This window comes from Phacochoerus africanus, chromosome 7 (genome assembly GCF_016906955.1).
Source record: "Phacochoerus africanus isolate WHEZ1 chromosome 7, ROS_Pafr_v1, whole genome shotgun sequence".
Lineage (NCBI taxonomy): Eukaryota > Metazoa > Chordata > Mammalia > Artiodactyla > Suidae > Phacochoerus > Phacochoerus africanus.
Genome location: NC_062550.1, coordinates 95,641,554 through 95,663,455, shown reverse-complemented (window position 1 = coordinate 95,663,455; position 21,902 = coordinate 95,641,554). Strand labels below are relative to the sequence as shown.

Genomic DNA, 21,902 nt, shown 5'->3' with positions numbered 1-21,902 from the left:
AGGTCCCAAATCAAAGAAAATGGCATGAGAGATAATTTAGTTGGCTGATTCAGATTAAAGTGGGCTATTTTTCTTTGCTACAATTTCTGATGTTTTTGAATCACTGCATTTTTCTGAAAGCATATTCAACATGTAATATGATTCATGTAGTAATCTTTACATGCTATGTTAAAATATGGGAACGTGAAAGAAAGTAACAAATCTTTAAGGTGGTTTTAAATAGATGATTTAGCAGCTGTGAGAAATTTATGTCCTGTTCAAAAAGCAAAAAAGAAAAAAGCTGCTGCCTTCAAGTTAACTCTCTCAAAAAATCCATAAAAAATAATTTTGAATCAAATCATATTCTAAAGATAAAAGCTTTTGGTTAGTTATATATACCTCTGGACTGTGGATTTTTTAATGCATCAAGAATTTGTGGGATAGGAGACGGGATTAAGATGGAAAAGTAGAAGGACTGGAGCTCATCTTCTCTCATAAAAATAACAAAAATTACAACTAACTGCTGAATAACCATAAACAAAATAGACTGGAAACTACCAAAAAAGATATCTTACACCAAAAGACAAAGAGGAGGCCACATCAAGATGGTAGGAGGGGCAATTAGTTGTTATAAGCAACCCCACACCTGGATGGGCAGCCCTGAGATGGAAAGTAATTATGTCACAGAGGCTCACCCACAGGAGTGAAAGTTCTGATTTCCACATCAAGTTCCCATGCCTGGGGAGCTGGCATTGGGAGGAGGAGCCCCCAGAGCATTTGGCGTTGAGGGCTAGTGGGGCTTATGCAGAGGAGCCACGAGACCAGGGAGATGGTGACTCCACTCCTGAAAGGCTTACACAGGCTGTTGTGTGCACTGGGTCCCAGGGCAAAGCAGAGACTCCATAGAAATCTGGGTCAAACCTGCATGCTGTTCTTGGAGGATGACTGTGTCTCATTGTAGGGGAATGACATTGGAGGCAAAAATCTCAGGAATAATAATTAGTGTGAACTCCCCTGGAGCTGACCATTTTGGAAAAATCTGGCCCACCCATCAGAGCTGAGAATCCCCAAGACAAAACAACAAAACTGGTGGGAACACAGTCCCACCCATCAGCAAACAGGCTCCCTGAAGACCCCTCAGGCACACAGCCACCCCTAATCACATCCAGGGACAAAGGCCCACCCACCAGAGGGATAAGAATCAGCTCCACAGACCAGTGGGCAGGTACCAGTCCCTCCCATCAGGAAACAGAGCAAGCCTCCCCTCCAGATTCAGCCACAAGGGGGTCAGACATCAGAAACAAGAGAGGCTACAACTCTATTGCCTGCAAAAAGGAGACCACACCAAAAATCTATACACAATGAAATGAAGTCATAATCCTGTAATTATGACTCAGATAATGGGACAAGGGAAAAAAAAAACAGAAAAACATCTAAGTGATCTGGAGATTACCAAACTCCATGAAAAAGACCTAAAGATTTTAGACTAATGATAGTATAAATGAGTCAAGATCTTGGAAATAAACTGGGGGCACAGATTGATAAATTACAAGAAACACTGAGCAAAGAGAGAGAAGATTTAAAGATTAAGCAAGCAGAGATGCAAATACAATAAATAAAATAAAAAATTCACAAGAAGGAACCAATAGCAGAATACAGGAGGCAGAGAAATGAAGAAGTGAGGTGGAAGACAGACTGGTGGAAATCACTGACATGAAACAGAAAAGAGAAAAAAAGATTGAAAAGAAATGAAAACAGTCTAAGAGAATTCTGGGACAACTTGAAATGCACTAACATCCATATTATAGGGGTGCCAGAAGGAGAAGAGAGAGAGAAAGGACCAAAGAAAATATTTGAAGAGATAATAGCCAAAAACTTCCCTAACAAGGGAAAGGAATCACTCACTCAAATGCAGAAAGCATAAAAAATGCCTTATGAAATAAATCCAAGAAGGAACACCCTGAGACACATATTAATAAAACTGACCAAAATTAAAAAGGAGAAATTACTGAAAGCAGCTAGGAAGAAGAAAGCAATAACATACAAGGGAATCCCGATAAGGTTGTAGGATGATTTTTCAGCAGAAGCTCTACAGGCCAGAAGCGAGTGGCCTGATGTACTTAAAGTGATGAAAGGAAAAGCTTCCAACTGAGATGACTATACCCAACAAGGCTCTCATTCAGACTTGAAGGAGAAATCAAAAGCTTTATGGACAAGCAAAAGCTAAGAGAATTCAGCACCCCTAAACCAGCTTTACAGCAAATACTAAAGGAATTTCTCTAGGTGGAAAAGAAAAGGCCACAACTAGAAACAAAAATATTATAAATGGCAAGGCTCAACAGTGAAGGCATACATACAGTAAAGGTAGGAAATCATCCACACACAATTATGCTACCAAAACCAGAAATCATGAGAAGAGGGTACAAATGCAGGATACTGGAGAAACATTTGCAATTAAGAGACTAGCAACTTAAAAAAATCATATATATATATAGAGAGAGAGAGAGAGAGAAAGAGAGAGAGAGAGAGGGTTCCATATCTAAATTTCATGGTAGACCAAAAATCTACACTACATAAAAACACAAATAAGGAAAAGCAATCCAAACACAACACTAAAGGTAGTCCTCAAGCCACAAGAGAGCAAGAGAAGTAGGGAAGAAAAACGATTAATAAAAGCAAAACCAAACAATTAACAAAATGGCAATAAGAACATACATATAAATAATTAGCTTAAATGTAAATGGACTAAATGCCCCAACCAAAAGACACAGACGGGCTGAATGGTTTCAAAAACAAGTCCCATACATGTGCTGCTTTAAGAGACCTACTTCAGTTCTAGGGACACACACAAACTGAAAGTGAGAGGATGGAAGACAATATTCCATGCAAACAGAAGTCAAAAAAAAGCTGGAGTAGTAATACTCATATCAGCAAAATAGACCTTAAAATAATATTAGACAAAGAAGGACATTACATGATGATCAAAGGATCAATCCAGAAGAAGATATTTATAGGATATTCCATCCAAAAGTATCAGAATACACATTCTTCTCAAGTGCACATGGAACATTCTCTAGAATAGGTCATATTTTGGGCCACAAAACAAGTCCTGGTAAATTTTAAGAAAATTAAAGTCATATCAAGCATCTTTTCTGAGCACAACACTGAGTAGAAATCAATAAGAAAAATCTGCAGAAAAACACAGACACGTGGAAGCTAAAAAAGCATGATACTAGACAACTGATGGATCACTGAGGAAATCAAAGAAAATACCTAGAAGCAACTGACAACAAAGACACAACAATCCAAAACCTGTGGGATGCAGCAAAAGAATTGCTAAGAGGGAAGTTTATAGCAATACAAGCCTACTTCAGGAAACAAGAAAAATCTCAAGTAAACAACCTAACTTTATACCTGAAGCAACTAGAGAAAAAGAACAGACAAAGCCTAAAGTTAGTAGGAGGAAAGAAATAAAAGAACAGAGCAGAAATAAATGAAATAGAAACAAAGAAAACCATAGAAAAGATCAATGAAACCAGAAGCTGGTTCTTTGAAAAGATCAACAAAATTGATAAACCCTTAGCCAGATTCCTCAAGAAAAAAAGAGAGAGGGCAAATCAATAACATTAGAAATGAAAATGGAGAAATTACAACAGACATCACAGAAATACAAAGGATGATGAGACTACCAAAAATGGCTATATGCCAATACAGTGGACAACCTAGAAGAAATGGACAAATTCTTAGAAAAGTACAATCTTCCAAGACTAAAGCAAGATGAAATAGAAAAGATGAACATAGCAATCGTAAGTAACTGAAATTGAAACTGTGATTTAAAAATTTTCAACAAACAAAAGTCCAGGACAAGACGGCTTCACTGGTGAATTCTATCAAAAAATTAGAGAAGAGTTAATACCTATCCTTCTGAAACTATTCCAGAAAATTGCAAAGGAAGGAACACTTCCAAACTTATTCTATTAGGCCACCATCACCCTGATACCAATCAGGGCAAAGATACCACAAAAAAAAAAAAAAAAGAAAATTACAGGCCAATATCACTGATGAATATAGATGCAAAAATCTTCAACAAAATACTAGCAAACCAAATGTGACAGTACATTAAATAGATTGTACACCATGGTCAAGTGGGTTTTATCCCAGGGATGCAAGGATTTTCAATATCCACAAATCAATCAGTGTGATAAACTACAATAGCAAACTGAAGAATAGAAACCGTATGATCCTCTCAATAGATGCAGAAAAAGCTTCTGACAGAATTCAACACCAATTTCTGATAAAATCCCTCCAGAAAGTGGGCATAGAGGGAAGGAACCTATCTCAACACAATAAAGACTATATATGACAAACTCAAAGCTAACATCATTCTCAATGGTGAAAAGCTTAAAGAATTCCCACTAAGATAAGGAACAATACAAGGATGTTTGCTCTCACCACTGCTATTCAACATAGTTTTAGAAGTCCTAGCCACAGCTGTTAGAGAAGAAAAAGAAATAAAAGGAATCCAAATTGGAAAGGAAGAAGTGAAACTATCATTGTTTGCAGATGACATTACAACTATACCTAGAAAATCCTAAGACACTGCTAGAAACATGTTAGAGGTCATCAATTAATTTGGTAAAGTTGCATGATACACAACTAATACACAGAAATCAAATGCATTTCTATATACTAACAATGAAAGGTCAGAAAGAGAAATTAAGGAAACAATCCCATTTACCATCACATTAAAATAAAATAAAATAAAATAAAATAAAATGCCTAGGCATAAAAATACCTAAGGAGAAAAAGACCTGTACTCTGAAAACTATAAGATGCTGATGAAAGAAATCAAAGATGACACAAATAGATGGAACTGTACACCATGCTCTTGGATTGGAAGAATCAATACTGTCAAAATGACTATACTACCCAAGGCAGTCTAAAGATTCAGTTCAATCCCTATCAAATTACCAATGGCATTTTTCACAGAACTAGAACAAAATATTTTAAAGTTTGTTTGGAAGCACAAAAGACCCAGAAGAGCTAAAGCAGTCCTGAGAAAGAAAAATGGAGCTGGAGGAATCAGGCTCCCTGACTTCAGCAAAACTGTATGGTAGTGGCACAAAAACAGAAACAAAGATCAGTTAGAAAGCCCAGAATTAAACCCACACATCTATAGTCAACTCATCTATGACAAAGGAGGCAAGAATATACAATGGAGGAAAGAAAGTCCTTTCAATAAGTGGTGCTGCAAGAACTGGACAGCTACATGTAAAAAAACACCATACCCAAAAATAAACTCAAAATAGATTAAAGACCTAAATATAAGACCAGCTACTATAAAACTCTTAGAGGAAAACATAGGCAAACCCTCTCTGACATAAACCACACCAATATCTTCTCAGATCCACCTCCAAGAGTAATGACAGTAAAAACCAAAATAAACAAATGAGACCTAATTTAAAAGTTTTTGCACAACAATGAAACCCTAAACAAAATGAAAAGACAACCCACAGAATAGGAGAAATTATTTGCAAATGAAGCTATTGACAAGGGATTAACCTCCAAAATGTCTAAACACCTCCTGCAACTCAATACCAAAACAAACAAAAAACCCCATCAAAACAGAAGATCTAAACAGACAATTTTCCAAAAAAGACATACAGATGGCCAAAAACCACATGAAAAGATGTTCAACATCACTCATTATTAAAGAAATGCAAATCAAAACTACCATGAGGTACCACCTTATACCAGCCAGCATGGCCATCATCAAAAAGTCCACAAACAGTAAGTGCTGGAGAGAGTGTGGAAAAAAGGGAAGCCTCTTACACTGGGGTGGGAATGTAAATTGGTGCAACCACTGTGGAAAACAGTATGGAGGTTCTTCAAAAAAATAAAAATAGAATTACCATATGATCCAGCAATCCCACTCCTGGACATCTATCTGGAGAAAACCATGACTCAAAAAGATACATGTACCCCAATGTATCAGCACTATATACAATAGCCAAGACATGGAAGCAACTTAAATGTCCACTGACAGGGGAGTGGATAAAGAAGATGTGGTACATATACACAATGGAATATTACTCAACCATAAAAAGTAATGAAATAGTGGAATTTGCATCAACTTAGATGGATCTAGAAATTATCATGCTAAGTGAAATTAAACAGTAAGACAAACATCATATGGCATCACTTATATGTGGAATCTAAAAAAAAGATACAATGAACTTATTTGCAGAACAGAAACGGACTCACAGACTTTGGAAAACTTATGGTTACCAAAGGAGACAGGTTTGTGGGTGGGAAGGGATGGACTAGGGGTTTGGGATGGAAATGTTGTAAAATCAGGTTGTAATGATTGTTGTACAACTATAAATGTAACATAAAATTCATTGAATTAAAGAATTTATGGGGTAGGCAAAAGTATGAATAGGGAGAAAACAACTCTTTGGATTATTTGAAGATGTTTTGTTGTCCTTTTTTTATCCTCATTAAATTAGATCAGTCCTCATACTGTACGGTGACTACCTCTTAACTCCTCAATCTTCCCCACTAAATGGTAAACTCCTTGGTGATAGAGACCCTGTTGTATTTTTTATTTTTTGTTTTATCTATCTATTTATTTATTTATATTTTTGTCTTTTTAGGGCTGCACCTGCGGCATATGGAGGTTCCCAGGCTAGAGGTCTAATCAGAGCTGTAGCTGCCGGCCTACGCCACAGCCACAGCAATGCCAGATCCGAACTGCATCTGCGACCTACACCACAGCTCTCGGCAATGCCAGATCCTTGACCCACTGAGTGAGGGCAGGGATCGAACCCGCAACCTCACGGTTCCTAGTTGGATTCATTTCTGCTGTGCCACGACGGCAACTTGGAGATGCTGTTTTATATGCAACCATTTCCAGGGTGCTATTTGGCCAGTACCTGTTCTGATTAATTGGTAACCACAGTATCAGTATTTAAATATTTTGAATATAACCCATAGATGTACCTTTAGCACTGAGAATATATAGAATGCCTGACATTTAGGAGGGACACATGTAATGAGTAAGTGAATGAATGGCCTTCAAATTGAGACCTACCCACTGCTTTAAGTGTATGTTTATTGAATGTGCCAGTTGCCACAAACAATTTTAAAAAAGGAAAAAAAACATGATGATGAAGTTAATCTACTGTTGAAGGCATAATTAATATTTGTAAAACAAAGGCAAATAGAAATTATTCTCCTCCCCTTTTAGGTTATCCCTAGCCTAAGCCAAACTGACTAGACAAATCCATGCTAATATATTCATCAGGCATTATTAATTGCCAGCTGTCTCCTGATATATTCAGAATCTAGTAGTTGACTTTTGAGGATAAAATTTGTTTTACCTGAAGGAGTGGTGGGGCTTACGGGGGGATGTTTAAGCTATAGAGAACATAAACATGTCACTGACCAGCAGCAACCATTTTAAAGGAAGTAGATTTTTAAGATACACCAAGATCTAAACGTGTCTTTCGCCCAGATGTGTGGCTGAGTCTGTTGATCATCTTTGGGACTTAGCAGTTGTAATACCTTACTTGGCATTATTCCTGGCTAAGTTCTTCTTTTAAAATTGCGTCCTTATTTCCTATTTAGATTCTTAATTTAATTCCCACTGCTTTCCTTATGACGAACCTGTCTCAGCATTTACACTTGGATTCTTCATTAGACCTACGTGCTTTCAAATGACCTCCTAACATTGGCTACTGCCTTTACTTTTCATACGGTATTTAATTTTTTTTCTCCTCTAACTGTGACTGCCATGTGGCAGCCCTTGGGCTCTTCTCCTGCCAGCACTAGCAATTTTTCATTTCCACCCACCTCCATTAGTGACAGCAGATTCCTAATTTAGAGAATTAGCATTCTGAAATCAGAGTGAGCTTTATACTTTCACCTTAGAAGCAAGAGGCCAGGAAACCTCTCTAATGATGTGGCCATTCCAGCAGTTTTGCACTCGGCTTCTTTTCTGTCTTTGAAATTTCTCATCCCATGAATAATTTATCCCAGAACCTTTGGACATCGATTACTGAGACTCAGCATTTTTCCAAGATGTTATTTCAATGTGCAGTATGACTGCAAAAGTTTGACTTTGAATATTGACTCAGAGCTGTATCCTTGAATAATCTGAACCGAATTTAAAATTTCATCATACTCTCATCCATTTCACAGAGTAGAGTTCATGATATATGGAAACAGACTGTGTGGCTTCTAGCCTCTGTCACCTATTAGCTGTGTGACTTTGGGTAGGTTGCTCAATAGCTGTTAGCATTGGTTTCTCACTGGTAAAGTAGGCACATCTGCTTAGCCCAGGCCCTGGCACAGTGTAAGCGTTCAGCAAGTGCTAGTTCAAACATGAAATAAAATAAGTACTGGCTGTTTTAAATTTCTAAACCAGGAGAGTTCCCACTATGGCTCAACAGGTTAAGAATCCAACTAGTACCCACGAGGATGCTAGTTCAATCCCTGGCCTTGCTCAGTGGGTTAAGGATCTGGCATTGCTGCAAACTGCAGTGTAGGCTGCCATGCAGCTGGGATCTGGTGTGGCTGTGGCTGTGGTATAGGCCAGCAGCTGCAGCTCCGATTCAACCCATAAACTGGGAACTTCCATATGCTGCAAGTGCAGCCTTAACAAGAAAAAAAGAAATTTCTAAACTAGGGCCTTGAAGCTGTAGAATTTCAATAGTAAACTTAATATGCATTTTCAAGTGCAGTTAAGAGGAGAATTGTTGCTGTGAGCTTTGTCAAGGAGGTTCATACTCATGATTCTGTGGCCCAGCAAGTTGGAGCCAAGAGCTCCCTATTTATATTAAAGGATTTTGTATTTAGGTCCTATGAGGCTCTGTCTGTCCATGAGGACCAATCTATTGTATAACAGAGAGTTGATTCTGCAAGAGATGTGGTTGGGTACCTGCTGCACTAACAGCTCCTTCCTTGCTCACTCTTCTTTATGCTTTCCTACTGAAAGTGGTTTTAGTCCACACAGCATGAATAAGTCAATATGCTTCTCTATTAGAACTACCTAATCATCGTAGTTCATTTCATAAATTTAGTTTTATTTTTTCATAATATTAAAAATGTTTATTGAGGGCTTATATTCAAGATTCTACTCTGGCAATACAGCATCAGTTCCTTGACCTATAGGATTTTCGAGGCAGCAAAGAACCACAGACAAGTATAATTTTTAAAAGCATAATGGAGTTATTTATGGAGTGTGAAGGAAGTACAAAGAAGGAGTACCTACTCTGGGACAATTGATGAATGCATTACTACAAAAGTTGTAAATCTGGAAACTGTTAGTCTAAGGCAAAGTCAGCCCTTAGCACTGATTTATGCTCCCAGTGGAAGTGGTTAAGCAGCTGGGAAGAACTGGAAAAAAGGTCAGTAATAAAAATATAAATTATCCTCTAGATACCAGACCAACAAATAAATAGGTTTGTCTCTTTCCTTAACAAATTGTGTTCTAATTAGTGGCTGTGGTCCTTAATAAATTAAATGACGGTCAAGTCCCAGGAGGTAATTGACTATTACAAGTCCTGGATTTAACCCTAGGCCGGTGGACATTTATTCTTATTTTTAGTTATCAGAATTAAAGTATTAAGCATTATTTAGTTTAGCAATTTGGATTTAAAACTTAAGCATATAAAGATAAATTCAAATTTTCTAATTTTCTTCTCATGTTAAAAGCAAAACACACAAGGTGTCAGTGCCAACTGCTAAGGTTAATTAGTGTAGTTCATGTCAAAGGGAATTCAAAATAGATTTTTTTGTAGTAATGCCTTTAAACTCGTTAACAGTGAAAATTATTGTAAGTATAAACATAAAAATCCATGGAAGTTCAAGGACTCTTATGTATCTGTTTTCCCTCTTTCCTTTACAAAGTTTGGTAGTTTATATTTATGGCTTAATATCATAGGGCAAAAAGATACTATTATTAAACACTACGGCATGTGGCAACACATTCACATAAACAGTATAAATATTTTAATATGATTCTTTGTGCCAACACATTTCAATACTCCTTTTATATGGATCAGTGTATTATGTGTCCCCAAAAAAGCATCTGTTAAATACAACAGAAACACCACGATCATTAATGTTTTTATTTAAATATTCTCCCTTTGCCACCAGGTGGCACCTAAATATTAATAGTTATAAAGCATATGTTCTGCCTAAGAAGGCGATATAGAAAGTAAATGAAAGTTAGCTATATTAATTTTGTTTTGTGTATAAATACTTGCACTAATAAATATTTTGAGGTCATGGGTTTATTGCAGAAAATAGGATGGAATACATAAACTTTTTTTAAGAAAAAGGCAAACAAAATATTCCTTTTTTAAGGAATAATAAAAAATCAACATTGACTTTGGAAAATCTACTGGGAGTGAGGGGAAGTGTATAGCCATTTAGTCTTGACCTCAGCTTGTCATTTTATATTATAATTTCTCAGCTCAAGGGAATGCTACAATCAATGGGAAAGTATACAAAATACAATTATATTTAGCAGCATTCTAATTTTGCTTTTGCTATTTAATGATGAATGTCATATAAATTACCTGACCTAGTCGTGAGCTTTGTGAGAACTGGTAAATTAACACTCTTAAATTACTGGAACTGAAAGTGACATGCTAAAAGGCTAAATATACTCAGGGAGGAGAGAACATTCATATATATCATGATAACAGAAGTTATAAAAGGTTCAAGGGCCCCATGAAAACATCAGAAGACGCTACTATCAAGAACTTATCTTTAGGTGTAGCACAAAACAGAACCTTCAAAAATGGGATAATATTTTGAATGTTAACCAGATATTTTATACACCTATAAAATTACCTCCAAATTTTTATAAATATTTTTCTAAAGTAAAATTTTGGGGCATTCCCGTCATGACTCAATGGTTAACGAACCCGACTAGCATCCATGAGGATGCAGGTTCGATCCCCGGCCTTGCTCAGTGGGTTAAGGATCCGGCATTGCCGTGAACCGTGGTGTAGGTCGCAGATGTGGCTCGGATCCTGCGTTTCTGTGGCTGTGAGGCTGGCAGCTGTAGCTCTGACTGGACTGGGACCTTCCACATGCTGTGAGTACAGCCCTATAAAACAAAATAAAAATAAAGTAAAATTTTGATTTTACTTTGGAGATGAACAGCACCACAAAAATATTGACTAATTTGTTGCACTCAGTTATTTTTTCCCACTAAATAGGTATTTATATTGGTACACATATACATAAAATATTATTTGTTAGTTTGCCATCATATGAATTATATAAGCTATTAAACTACTACTAAGAATTACAAGTGAGTCACAGATAACAGTATTGCTTCCTTGGGTGTCATCGTTACCAACCCCACACTGAAGAGACTAGATTTTTTTCTACCCACTTTAGAACTCAGGTCAAGCTTATTAAGGGAAATTTCATTCCTAGAAAGGTTGTTTTCAAATAAAACAGCAGGGAGATATGTTTCAGTGATGCAGTAGACCCATGAATTTTAACTCAGAATAGAGGATTTTTAGGTCCCAAAACAATTCCTTTGAATTGCAGGTCCTTCCTCTGTAAAAGGAAGATAAAACATTAGTTCATAGTGTGGCTATATGTGATAATGTAGGTTAAAATCTTGCATACACTTAAATGTTCTCTGAAATATTAGATCTCCTTCTAATAGCTTAAGTGTTCTGCATAAGTGGCTTATGGCAGGTATTTGATATTGATCGGAATTTTCACTATCTTCAGGTGTTGCATAAGAGAGAACCTTCCTTTTTAAGCATGATGATATATGCATTTTGATTTTGAAAAGATGCATTGCCTGCATGGGAAGGAATGATCTTGAATTGAGTGGGTACATCTTACAACTAGCTGTTAGGGTATTCATGTCCACCATAAAGGGAAAGGAAACAACCTGGGAGGATAGAAAGGGCAGAAAGTATATTTGGGGAATTAGTCCAGCTCTAGAAACTTAACTGGTTTTCACAATCCTGCGCAACAGTCTGTGCAGCCCAAAATAGTGTGTCTGATGGCAGTAATCCAAGAGAAAACAAGACAATCATTTTGTTAATTATCTCATTAGTTATTACATTTACATTAGCCCTAATTATTAACAAGTGACTTTTAGATACCCCACAATATTTCAGTGGTCTCATCTATGCTTTTATGACTGATATTTATAAATAGTTATAGATATTGAATATCACTGTTCTGGGTGTTTGGTAAATATTGACCCATTTAATCATCATAATCCCATTTAATCCCATGAGGCAGATCCTGTAGATAAAGAAGATGCGAAGCCAAAATTTTAGGAATATGCCTTAGGTCACACAAGTAGTAAATAACTGAAGTTCTGAATCTACAAACTATAGTCTTAATCATTAAATTCCAGAGAGGGCTCTGCAGTGGATAAAACCCCTAAATCCCAGAATTTCTAAGTCTTTAACATGTGTGCATATCACTTTGATGTCTTTCTACAAAGGTGATTCTAACTTAATAGGTCTGGATGGAGCCTGGACAGGGGCGTTTCTAACAAGCTCTTAGGTGCTGCCCATAACGCTGGTCTGTGGACCGTTGTTTCAGTATCAAGGTGCAAGCCCCTGCATTCGCTTCCAGGACAAACTGATTTATGTTCAGTTGGTAACATCAAAAATATCTAGATAGCTCAGTCCAACAAAATTGCAGTGAGATGAGATTTCCTGAGCCTTGTGACTTAATTTCAGAAACTGAAATGGTTTTGATTACAAAATGTAGTTTCACGTACAATAATTAAAAGTGACTTATTGTCTGTAATGAAATTCCTCTTTGACATTTAGTTTTGGGTCTTCACAAAAGATATGAGTGATAATGGGGTCTGACAACTATGTTTGAGGAAACAAAGACCCAAGACTCCCACCACTGATCCCTTAGGCAGAAGTGACAGTACACAGATGCCCAAACTCTTCTCTTCCATCTGCTGTCTTTGAAATTGAGATATGTTCCATTAATTGGCTAAAAGTTAAATAGATGCAGAAAAATGCTAGTAATGAAAACAGCTGAGATGCAACCGCATTCTGATTTTGCTTTAAATACACAGATACTTAAGGCCAAAATGATTCAGAAGCATTAATATTTTCAGTTGTGATTACATTAATTTGAGCCTTCCAGATTCAAACAATTTAGCCACATATATCATTTTATTATGCTGCTAAAATCAAAATTAAACTAAAGAAGCTGTTTTCTTATCCTATTCACTCCCTCACCCAAGAACACCTTGGAGGTGATATTTGTGTTATTTTCTTCCCAGACTCTGTGTTTGGTGTAGTTGGGTTGTTTCACCTTATTTTAATGGAACCAAATATGTTGGAATAACTCTTTTCTTCATATGCAGCAGTTATAAAATTTTATTAAACCATACTCAGAATTCAGAGTTGATCTCTAAATGTCAAGTGTATTTACCATCCTTAGAAGACTAATATCTGTACAGAAAAAAAAAAGCCTCCCTTTAAGTTACTGTGGAGAGAAATTAATGGCATAAATCAAGAAATGCTGTCAGTCACTGGAAAGGAAAATACCAGATATTTTGATGTAAAAACACCTGCAAATAGACAGCAAAGATTTTTATCAAGCCTAGGCCTTCTAAACACATTTATGATGTTATTATTCTTACAGCTGACAAAGGAAATAATACCTCCTTTCCGGAAAGACATGGTTAAGTGGCACCTCATTAGCATGGTGTCCATTCATCAAGTATGAAATGACTTTAAGAATGAGAATTTTTGAAAAGTTGTGACATTTCATCAAGTGTACTTACCTCTAAGATACAGTCAGGGTTTATCCTGAGCCGTACAAACACAGGTACTCCTGATTTGTCATTAAGTGGCATGGAGGGTCTCCACAGAGCTGAGAACCATGGATCTCCAATCATGCTGAGCAGCAGTTCCCAGGACCTGGGTACCACATGGTAGTTGGTGGGCAGGTCTCTGAAAAGTGTTACTGGGATGACCAGCCCTCCCATCACCCAACATGATTTAATCACTTCATATTGACCTTCAGGGTTAATAAAGGGACCCTCACGGTATCTGGCTAATAAAAAAATGAGTTCAGGTAGAGAATCATTAATGACTAATTGTTTTCTTCTTTCCAAATTTTTTTGCTGGGGTCTATTGAGGAGACATGGATAGTGTAGAAGTGAGCAGCTAATGTGGTTTCTGCCCACCTCTCTCACTTCTCACTGGCTGCTCCTTCCAGAAACTCTGGTCCTTGGGCCCTCAGTTCCTAAAGGCATCACATTCCTCCTAGCTCCTGGCCTTTAGGATCCCTCTGCCCACAGTAAACTGCTCACATTTGCATCCCTTACAATGACTAGTGGATAAGGTCTTGTGCATGTGGAGGCAATTAATGTGTTCTGAACTTTGTAAAGTAAAAGTGGAATCTTTGGTAAGAATAACTTGAGAATGGTCCAGATATGACTGTGAAGAAACACTTTCCTAAATGAAAGTGTTTCTTTAATGAAAATCTACTTGAGACTTCATGATTGAGTATTTTCGATAACGGAGTTTTGGACTAGGACTTGTAAGGACTAATTAATCAATATCAGCAGCAGGATTCTTGGTTTCCCTCTACATATTAAAAATGCACATGGGTGGCCAATTTTAAACTACTTGTATAGCTCACCCAAAAATTGCATATTGCAGAAAGCAATGATTTCTTAAGAGTATAATTAAATGTTTTGTTATTCACTGCTCTCATTTGGAGTGTTTGGTGTCATTTTAAAAATCCTGCCCTTTGGGAGTTCCCGTCACGGCTCAGTGGTTAACAAACCTGACTAGGATCCATGAGAATGCAGGTTCAGTCCCTGGCCTCGCTCAGTGGGTCAAGGATCTGGCATTGCCGTGAGCTGTGGTGTAGGTCACAGACGTGGCTTGGATCCCATGTTGCTGTGGCTGTGGCTGTGGCATAGGCCAGCAGCTGTAGCTCTGATTCAACCCCTAGCCTGGGAACTTCCATATGTGGCCCTAAAAAGCAAAAAAAAAAATTCCTACACTTGGTGTTAGTTTTTCTTATGTCCATCCTGTTGGCCACTGAAGTATTGCTGAATAAGAGGTCTGATGTTTTAAAAAAATAAGTGAGAAGCAGAGTAGTTTAACACTTTAATTCTTTTATTATTTATTTTTTTAGCAGCTTAGGGTTATCACCCCAAAAGCTGCAATAAGATCAGCATCCAGGTAAGATATCACCACAGTCTTCTCTTCACTGAATAAATACTGAATTGTGATTCAAACTATACTTGGATGTACAGTTTGTCAAAAGATGTAATTTTTGAGGAGCCAGGCTCAAATTCTGCCTCTAGGGATATTCTGGAAATATACTGGAACCTTTGTTAAGTTATGAGAATTAAGGGCCCAAGAAAAAATGTATTACTTCCTCAAAATGTCTGAATAAAAGCTGTTATTTCTCATGATGAATTCTCCATAGGTAATTTAGACATTAGAAACTAGCTCATGCAGGCTTACATTTAAGCATATGTTACTCTCCCTTATAAGGAAGAAAACTGGGAAATAAATTTTTTAAAAAAAGATATTCCACCCCCGAAAGGCCAATCATCTTTTTAAAAAATCCATTCTGCAAAACCTATTGTTATTATTCCTGTGAACTTATGACAAGGAATATATCCAGGAACAAGGCTTCAAATTTAAGCTCTGTTCCACTGTTTGCAGTTACCTTGGATTTTAACTAGGTGTGCAAGTTGACTTCTGACCATGGGGAATCCTCTCCATGCATGGATTTATGGATTGTTGAGGCCATGGCAGATAACCAGTTCCACAGAAGCAACTTCATGATCTTCTGAGGAAGATCCATAGCACTGTGGAACAAGGAATATAAATGAGCAATGCCACAAGAGACTGCAAATGGGGTTACCAAAATACAACCCTCACAAATGAACTCGGAAGGCGGAAAATCTTTAAGAAAAAATATTAAAATATGCATTGTAAAATGGTCAGCTAGCATGTTAACAGCACTGACGGACATTCAGTAGACAGGACGCATGCTTCTTAGGCGTGTAACTCAAAACAGCTGTAGATTCCAGGCTCATTAAGATGTATAAAATTTTTATAAAAAGTAACATCTTCAGCATTGCCAGAATTAGAAAGAAAAAAAAAACTCGACCATCTAGAGGGAGAAACACCATATGAACATATTCGAACTGTAGTAATAAAATATTTGGCCTTTAATCATTTCCAGTTAAATTATATTTGAGAGCTCTCCTTCCCCCTCCCATAGTCATACACAAACACACCAATTTTTAAACATTTTATAGTGGCCAAAGAAGGGGTTTACATAGATATGTTTATTAATGGAACTCACTTTTTAATTAGTTAATAAGCTAATTCATTTTAGCTTCAAATCAGTTCCATCCCATTCCTCAACCCCTTCCTGATGTCTAACAGTTAATGTCCTGTAGCATGAGGAGACCTTCCTGTGGCACTTTGGGGATTATCTGTGTGGGGCTTAAATAAGTACAGTTTATAAACTTCTCTCTCTCTTCTTCAGCCCCCACTAGGATTGATAAAGGCATTTCCAGAGGCAAATGATTCTCTTCCTCTCTCTGCTCATCCTCCTCCAGCCCCTCCTCTTCCTCTTCTGTCTCTTCTTCCTCCTCCTCCTCTTCCTCCTCCTCTTCCTCCCCCGCCTGCACAGAGTCAGCCTCTTCCACCTCCTCTTCATCTTTGGCCTCTGCCTCTTCATCCTCCTCCTCCTCCTCCTCGCTCTCCAGCTCCTTGCCATCACCCTCCTCCTCGTCACACTCCTCTTCGTCATCATTTCTCTCCTCTCCCTCTTCCTCCTCCACTAGCTGTGGAGGAGACTGGTCTTCCTCCTCCGGGTTAGGACTGAAGACGAGAGAGGGATTCTGCGCGAAGCTATACAGAGGTTCCTGCTGCGCCGCATCTTCCTCGCCACCGCTAGGGGGCGCATCGTTTCCGAAGGAGCCGGAGGGCGAGGCCGTGCCTCCTGCCTGGGCCTGCTGCGCCCGCAGCGCCTCCTGCTGGCGCTCCAGCTTCTCCTGCTGCCGCATGTCCTCATAGATCTGGTTCATGATGAACTGGGTGGTGTTCTTGGGCGCCCGCATGCCAGGTGCCCGCCACCCATACAGGTTGACTGGACGCAGCAGCGTGCTCAGATCCACGGGGGGTCTCCTGGGGAAGGAGCGGCGAGAGTGGCGGCGCAGGGCCGCGGCCCCGGCGGCCCCAGCGCTTCTTCCTGCCCGGGGGCCTCGCCCAGCCGGGGTTCCAGGGCCCGCGCCAGCAGGAACAGCAGCAGAGACAGAGTGGGTGCAGGCCGTACACCCGTATCACTTGCACTCGGCCAGGCGGCTTTCGGAATCTTGCAGGAGGTGGACGCCAGGGCCCTCCCCAACGCCCCCAATTAGAATACACGGCCCAAGAGGGACGTCGGGGTGGATGGAACCAAGGGCCTGGGCCGTGCTGTTGCTTCTGCTGTTTCCACGGGGGCTCATACTCGGCCTTGGGACCATAGTGGTGCCGCCGCTTGTAAATCGGGGCTCCCCTGCGCCTTCGATGGCAGGAAGACCAGGTGCGTAATGGGGCCGAGGATGACCAGCCGCCGCCCAGGTTAAGAGGGTCCTCTCTTGTGTCAAGGGTCTGGGTCATGGTTCAGGGAGCTCCGAGAGGTCTAAACAAAAGCCTCCTAGAAGCTGTCATCAAGGTTGGCCAGATCTGACGGTCTAAAGGGCCTCGTCTCCCTTTGCAGCACCACGTGCCTGCCCCTGGGATGACACCTTTTTTCTCTGAAAGGACCCCTCTTCTCTGCTCTCTCAATCGCTCTTCCGCGTAGTCTCTGGTCCTTCGCACCCGGGTTGTCTCTCCCAGGTAAACTGGTGGGACTGGGGCTGGGTAAAGGATGGTCGGGGAGGAAGGTGGTGGGCGACGCTCAGTGAGACCCGCTCCCGGGTCCCACACACACCCGCCTCGACGGAGGCGCGGGCTGGGACTGGGGAGGCAGGGGTTGCGCGTTACCTTGCTGCTCCCTCTCAACCCAGGTGCTTCACCGTCTCCGTCCTGGCCAGACTGAAGCGGCGCGGGCAGCGGCAGCCTTTAAATACCGGCCGGAGCCCCCGCGTGCCCACTGCATCCTTGGTTGCCCCGGGAGACAGCCAATTGGAGTCGAGGTCGTTCTCCCAGGGCGTGGAGGTGGGGTTCCGGCTGGAACGAGGTGCCCCGTGAACGTTCTCAGGGGGCTTGTGACGCAGCATTTGAAGGAGGCTGAGAGGGCGGGAGGCTGGGTGGAGCTGCGCTTGTTAGGAAACGATTGAGGCCGTGAACTTGAACCCTTCGCTTCTCCTTGAGGGGCGGGGTTGGAGGAGAGGGACCTTTGGCTGGATCTGGAGACGAGGGTTGTGGGGGAGCTTGTGTGTTGAAAAACAATGCCCTGCATCTTGGGGCGAGGGTGGGGGAGGCGAGGGGTAGAGAGAAAGCCCCTAAAAGTCAGAAAAGTGGGCCCCACTCCTTACCTTGGGGCCGGTATCCACTTTTCTAACTCTTGGGAGCTCCGTTAGATCATACATGAAACAAGACGGGCAGATATTTATTGCGGGTGCTGACTGCACGCAGGTGGACTCACAGCTACACTGTGAGGTAGGCACTGTTACCACATCTCATGGGTTAGGAAGCTGAGAAATTAATTTACCCAAGGTGCGGGCCGATGAACTGAAGGGCTGATGTTTAAACCCAAGCCTATTTGACCTCAAAGCCCAAATCCTTAATGAGATTACTGACTACACTGCCCAAACTCCTTAAATAGGACTCTGGTGATGCATGCACGGAATCTGTATGGGCAAGCACGTTCTTAATTGTAATATTATTGTAATAATTGTCATCAAATTCAATTGTAATCAAATTCCTATTGACTAAACATTACCAGGACGTATACAGTGGATTTGCTCTTAAGAATGCTAGTATGCCAATTACGTTTTTCCTTTAGTTAACCAGACAGTGGTAACTTGGGAGTCTTTATAGTATTATAGTTAAGGATATGGGCTTTGATTTATTTTTTTATACAATGATTTTTTTTTCCATTGTGTCTGGTTTACAGTGTTCTGTCAGTTTTCTGCTGTACAGCATGCTGACCCAGTCACACGTACATGTATACCTTCTTTTGTCTCACATTATTTTGCTCTATCATAAGTGATCAGACATAGTTGCCAGTGCTACACAGCAGGATTTCGTTGCTAATCCACTCCAAAGGCAGTAGTCTGCATCTATGAACCCCAAGCACCCCATCCATCCCACTCCCTCCCCCTTGGCAACCACAAGTCTATTCTCCAAGTCCATGATTTTCTTTTCTGTGGAAAGGTTCAATTGTGCCGTATATTAGATTCCAGATATAAGTGATGCCATGGGCTTTGATTTAAATAGACAAGAGCCTACCCTGACTGATACTATAGGGCGGATCCACGCAGTTATACATTTGTCCAAATCTTTAGAGGGGACAACATCAAGAGTGACCTCTAATGGACACTATGGACTTTTGGTGATAATGACGTGCCAACTTAGGTTCATTAGTTAACAAATGTGCCACCCTGTGTGGGATGAGATGATGTGGGAGGCTATGGGGAGGGTGGGTACATGGGGAAATCTCTGCGCCTTCTGCTCACTTTGGCTGTGAATTTAAAACTGCTACCAAAGTACAAAGTCTATTAAAAAATAGCGGTACTTCAACCTCAGCTCACCCGTTATTAACCTCTGGAAGCCTCCAGTTCCTTACCCATACCCTAAGTATATAGTACCTGTTCTGTGGAGTTGTGTTAAGGATTGAATATAAAGCTCTTCGCACAAGTACCCTCTGAGCACTCACTCAGTGTGACCTGTTGTCATTGTTACGTTTATGTGCTTTGGGACATTTAAAGACCATGGTACAGTATATGTAAAGATAACTAACCCTGTGCCTGATGTGAAAATAGACATCCCCATGCATGTGTCCCTTTCTTGTCCCACTTTTGGAAAATGTCGAGAAAGTGCTACCAGCCGTGATCCCACAGAAAACCATTAAGTATATCTATCCCTTTATTACCTTCCTGTGGTGAGTGTAATTGTGCAAAATGGAACCTGAGTCTGCACAAGCATCCATAAAATGACAGAGAAGCAAAATGTGGGGAAGCCGTGATGCTTGCAAAATTCCTCTATGCTCTCCTGTTGCAAATTGAGAACAGTATGGGAGTTTTTGGATCAGCGCTCCACCCTTTGCTGTGGGACCCATAGACTCTGCAGGCCTCATTCAAGTTCATTTGCTCTGTGGTTTGCTGAAGAGAGGAACCTACTTGACTCCAAGTGCAGAATGCTGACATTTTTAGTCTCCAGTGTCCCTTTTTGGAGGTAGACTCACACATTTTGTGGTGGCTCACCCCCTGATCTGTGTAGCCTGAGGCAGCATGGTGATATTCCAAATTTATTTTTCTAAGAACATATGTGGTATATGATGCTGAGTTTTAATTAAGAGCTCTAGGAATTGAACATGTTCCTGTTGTGAAATTCCCATCGACTTCTTCTTTGTTGAAAGAAAGATTAACTCACAGATAATCAAGGACATTTCTTTTTATCAATGGTGCAAACCTTATGCAAATAAGAGTGGCTTTACACAATTTTTCATGGTGAAATATTACAACTTTCATATTTATTCTTCCTCTTAAAAAAAAAACATTATTGCAGGGTTGTTTTGCCTCACTCTTCTTCTTAAGAGAAATGTGATTTTTTTTTCAATAGTTTGACACTGTAATACAGATTACTCATATCCTGGTAAATCACCCAAGAAAATTAGCACCAGCACATGTTAAACACCACTGTCAGACATGCAATTAAGAAATTTTTAAGACTTTAAAAATTGACCCACACTCTTCACATACTGCAAAATGAAATGTTTTGATTCAGCATTAAAATACAGCAACCATGTTTTTATGTACTGCATTCCTTTATATTGCTACATAAAAATTCCCACAAATGCAGTTACTTAAACAACATACCTTTGTTGTCTCAGAGTTTCCAAGGTTCTGGGATCCAGGGACAACTTAGTTGTGTCTTCTGCTCAGAGTCTCACTGGGCTGTGATCACAGCCTTTGGTCGTTTGGGTTCTTATCCTGGAGCTCAATTCAGGAGCATTTTATTCCCAAGATTATTCTTCTTATTGGCAGAATTTGTTTCTTGTGGCTGTAGAACTGAGGGCCCCTCCTTTTAGCTACCTGTTGGCTGGAGGAGGCCTACAGGTTTTGAAACATGCCGGTCGTAGAGGACAATGGGCCTTCCTAGAGGCTGACCAGAGATCCCTGCCGTGGGTTCTGCCCACATGGCTACTCCCTCCATCAAGCCAGTCCAGAGCATCTCCTTAGTGGTTCCTAGCACAATTTTTCTCTCTCTCACTCACACACACACACACACGTATCATAATCAGGGGGCTCGTTTGACTTTTGTGACCTCCATCACCTCTGACAAATCCTATGGGTTAGAAGCAAGGCCCATGTCCTACCAGCTCTGAAGGAGAGAGGCTTACGCAAAGGCATGAACACCAGGAGGCAGGGAATCGTTGGGGGTCATCTTAGAGTCTGTCTACCACCCACTTCAAGTAAATGTGGTAAAATCTGTCCTTTATATGATGTGGTTACACCTTTGGGAGAGTTTAATGATATTGCTGTATTTTGAAATGCTGACAAGTGCTTATGACAGCATGGGTTTTGTTCTGCTTTATGTTTTTTCAGAGCATTATGTTGTTAAATTGAAAACTGCAGTCTTGGTGTTAGTTTTTGTGCATTTGGGTGACTTGAAAAGAGTGAATTCTAACACTTGATGGCAGTAGTAACATTCAGAATTCAGTCAGTTGACGTCCTTATACAAAAGAAACTGTGTGAAGTTAGATACTTT

The 21,902-nt window shown here is 40.0% G+C and overlaps 1 protein-coding gene across 1 annotated transcript; it reads right to left on the bottom strand.

Moving 5' to 3' along the window:
• Positions 1–16,417: 16,417 nt before the first annotated feature.
• CCER1 (coiled-coil glutamate rich protein 1) lies at positions 16,418–17,645 on the bottom strand. Its single transcript, XM_047787858.1, is given in 2 exon segments — positions 16,418–17,203; positions 17,205–17,645. Coding segments are annotated over 2 exon segments (1,227 nt in total).
• Between the last annotated feature and the right edge of the window lie 4,257 nt (positions 17,646–21,902).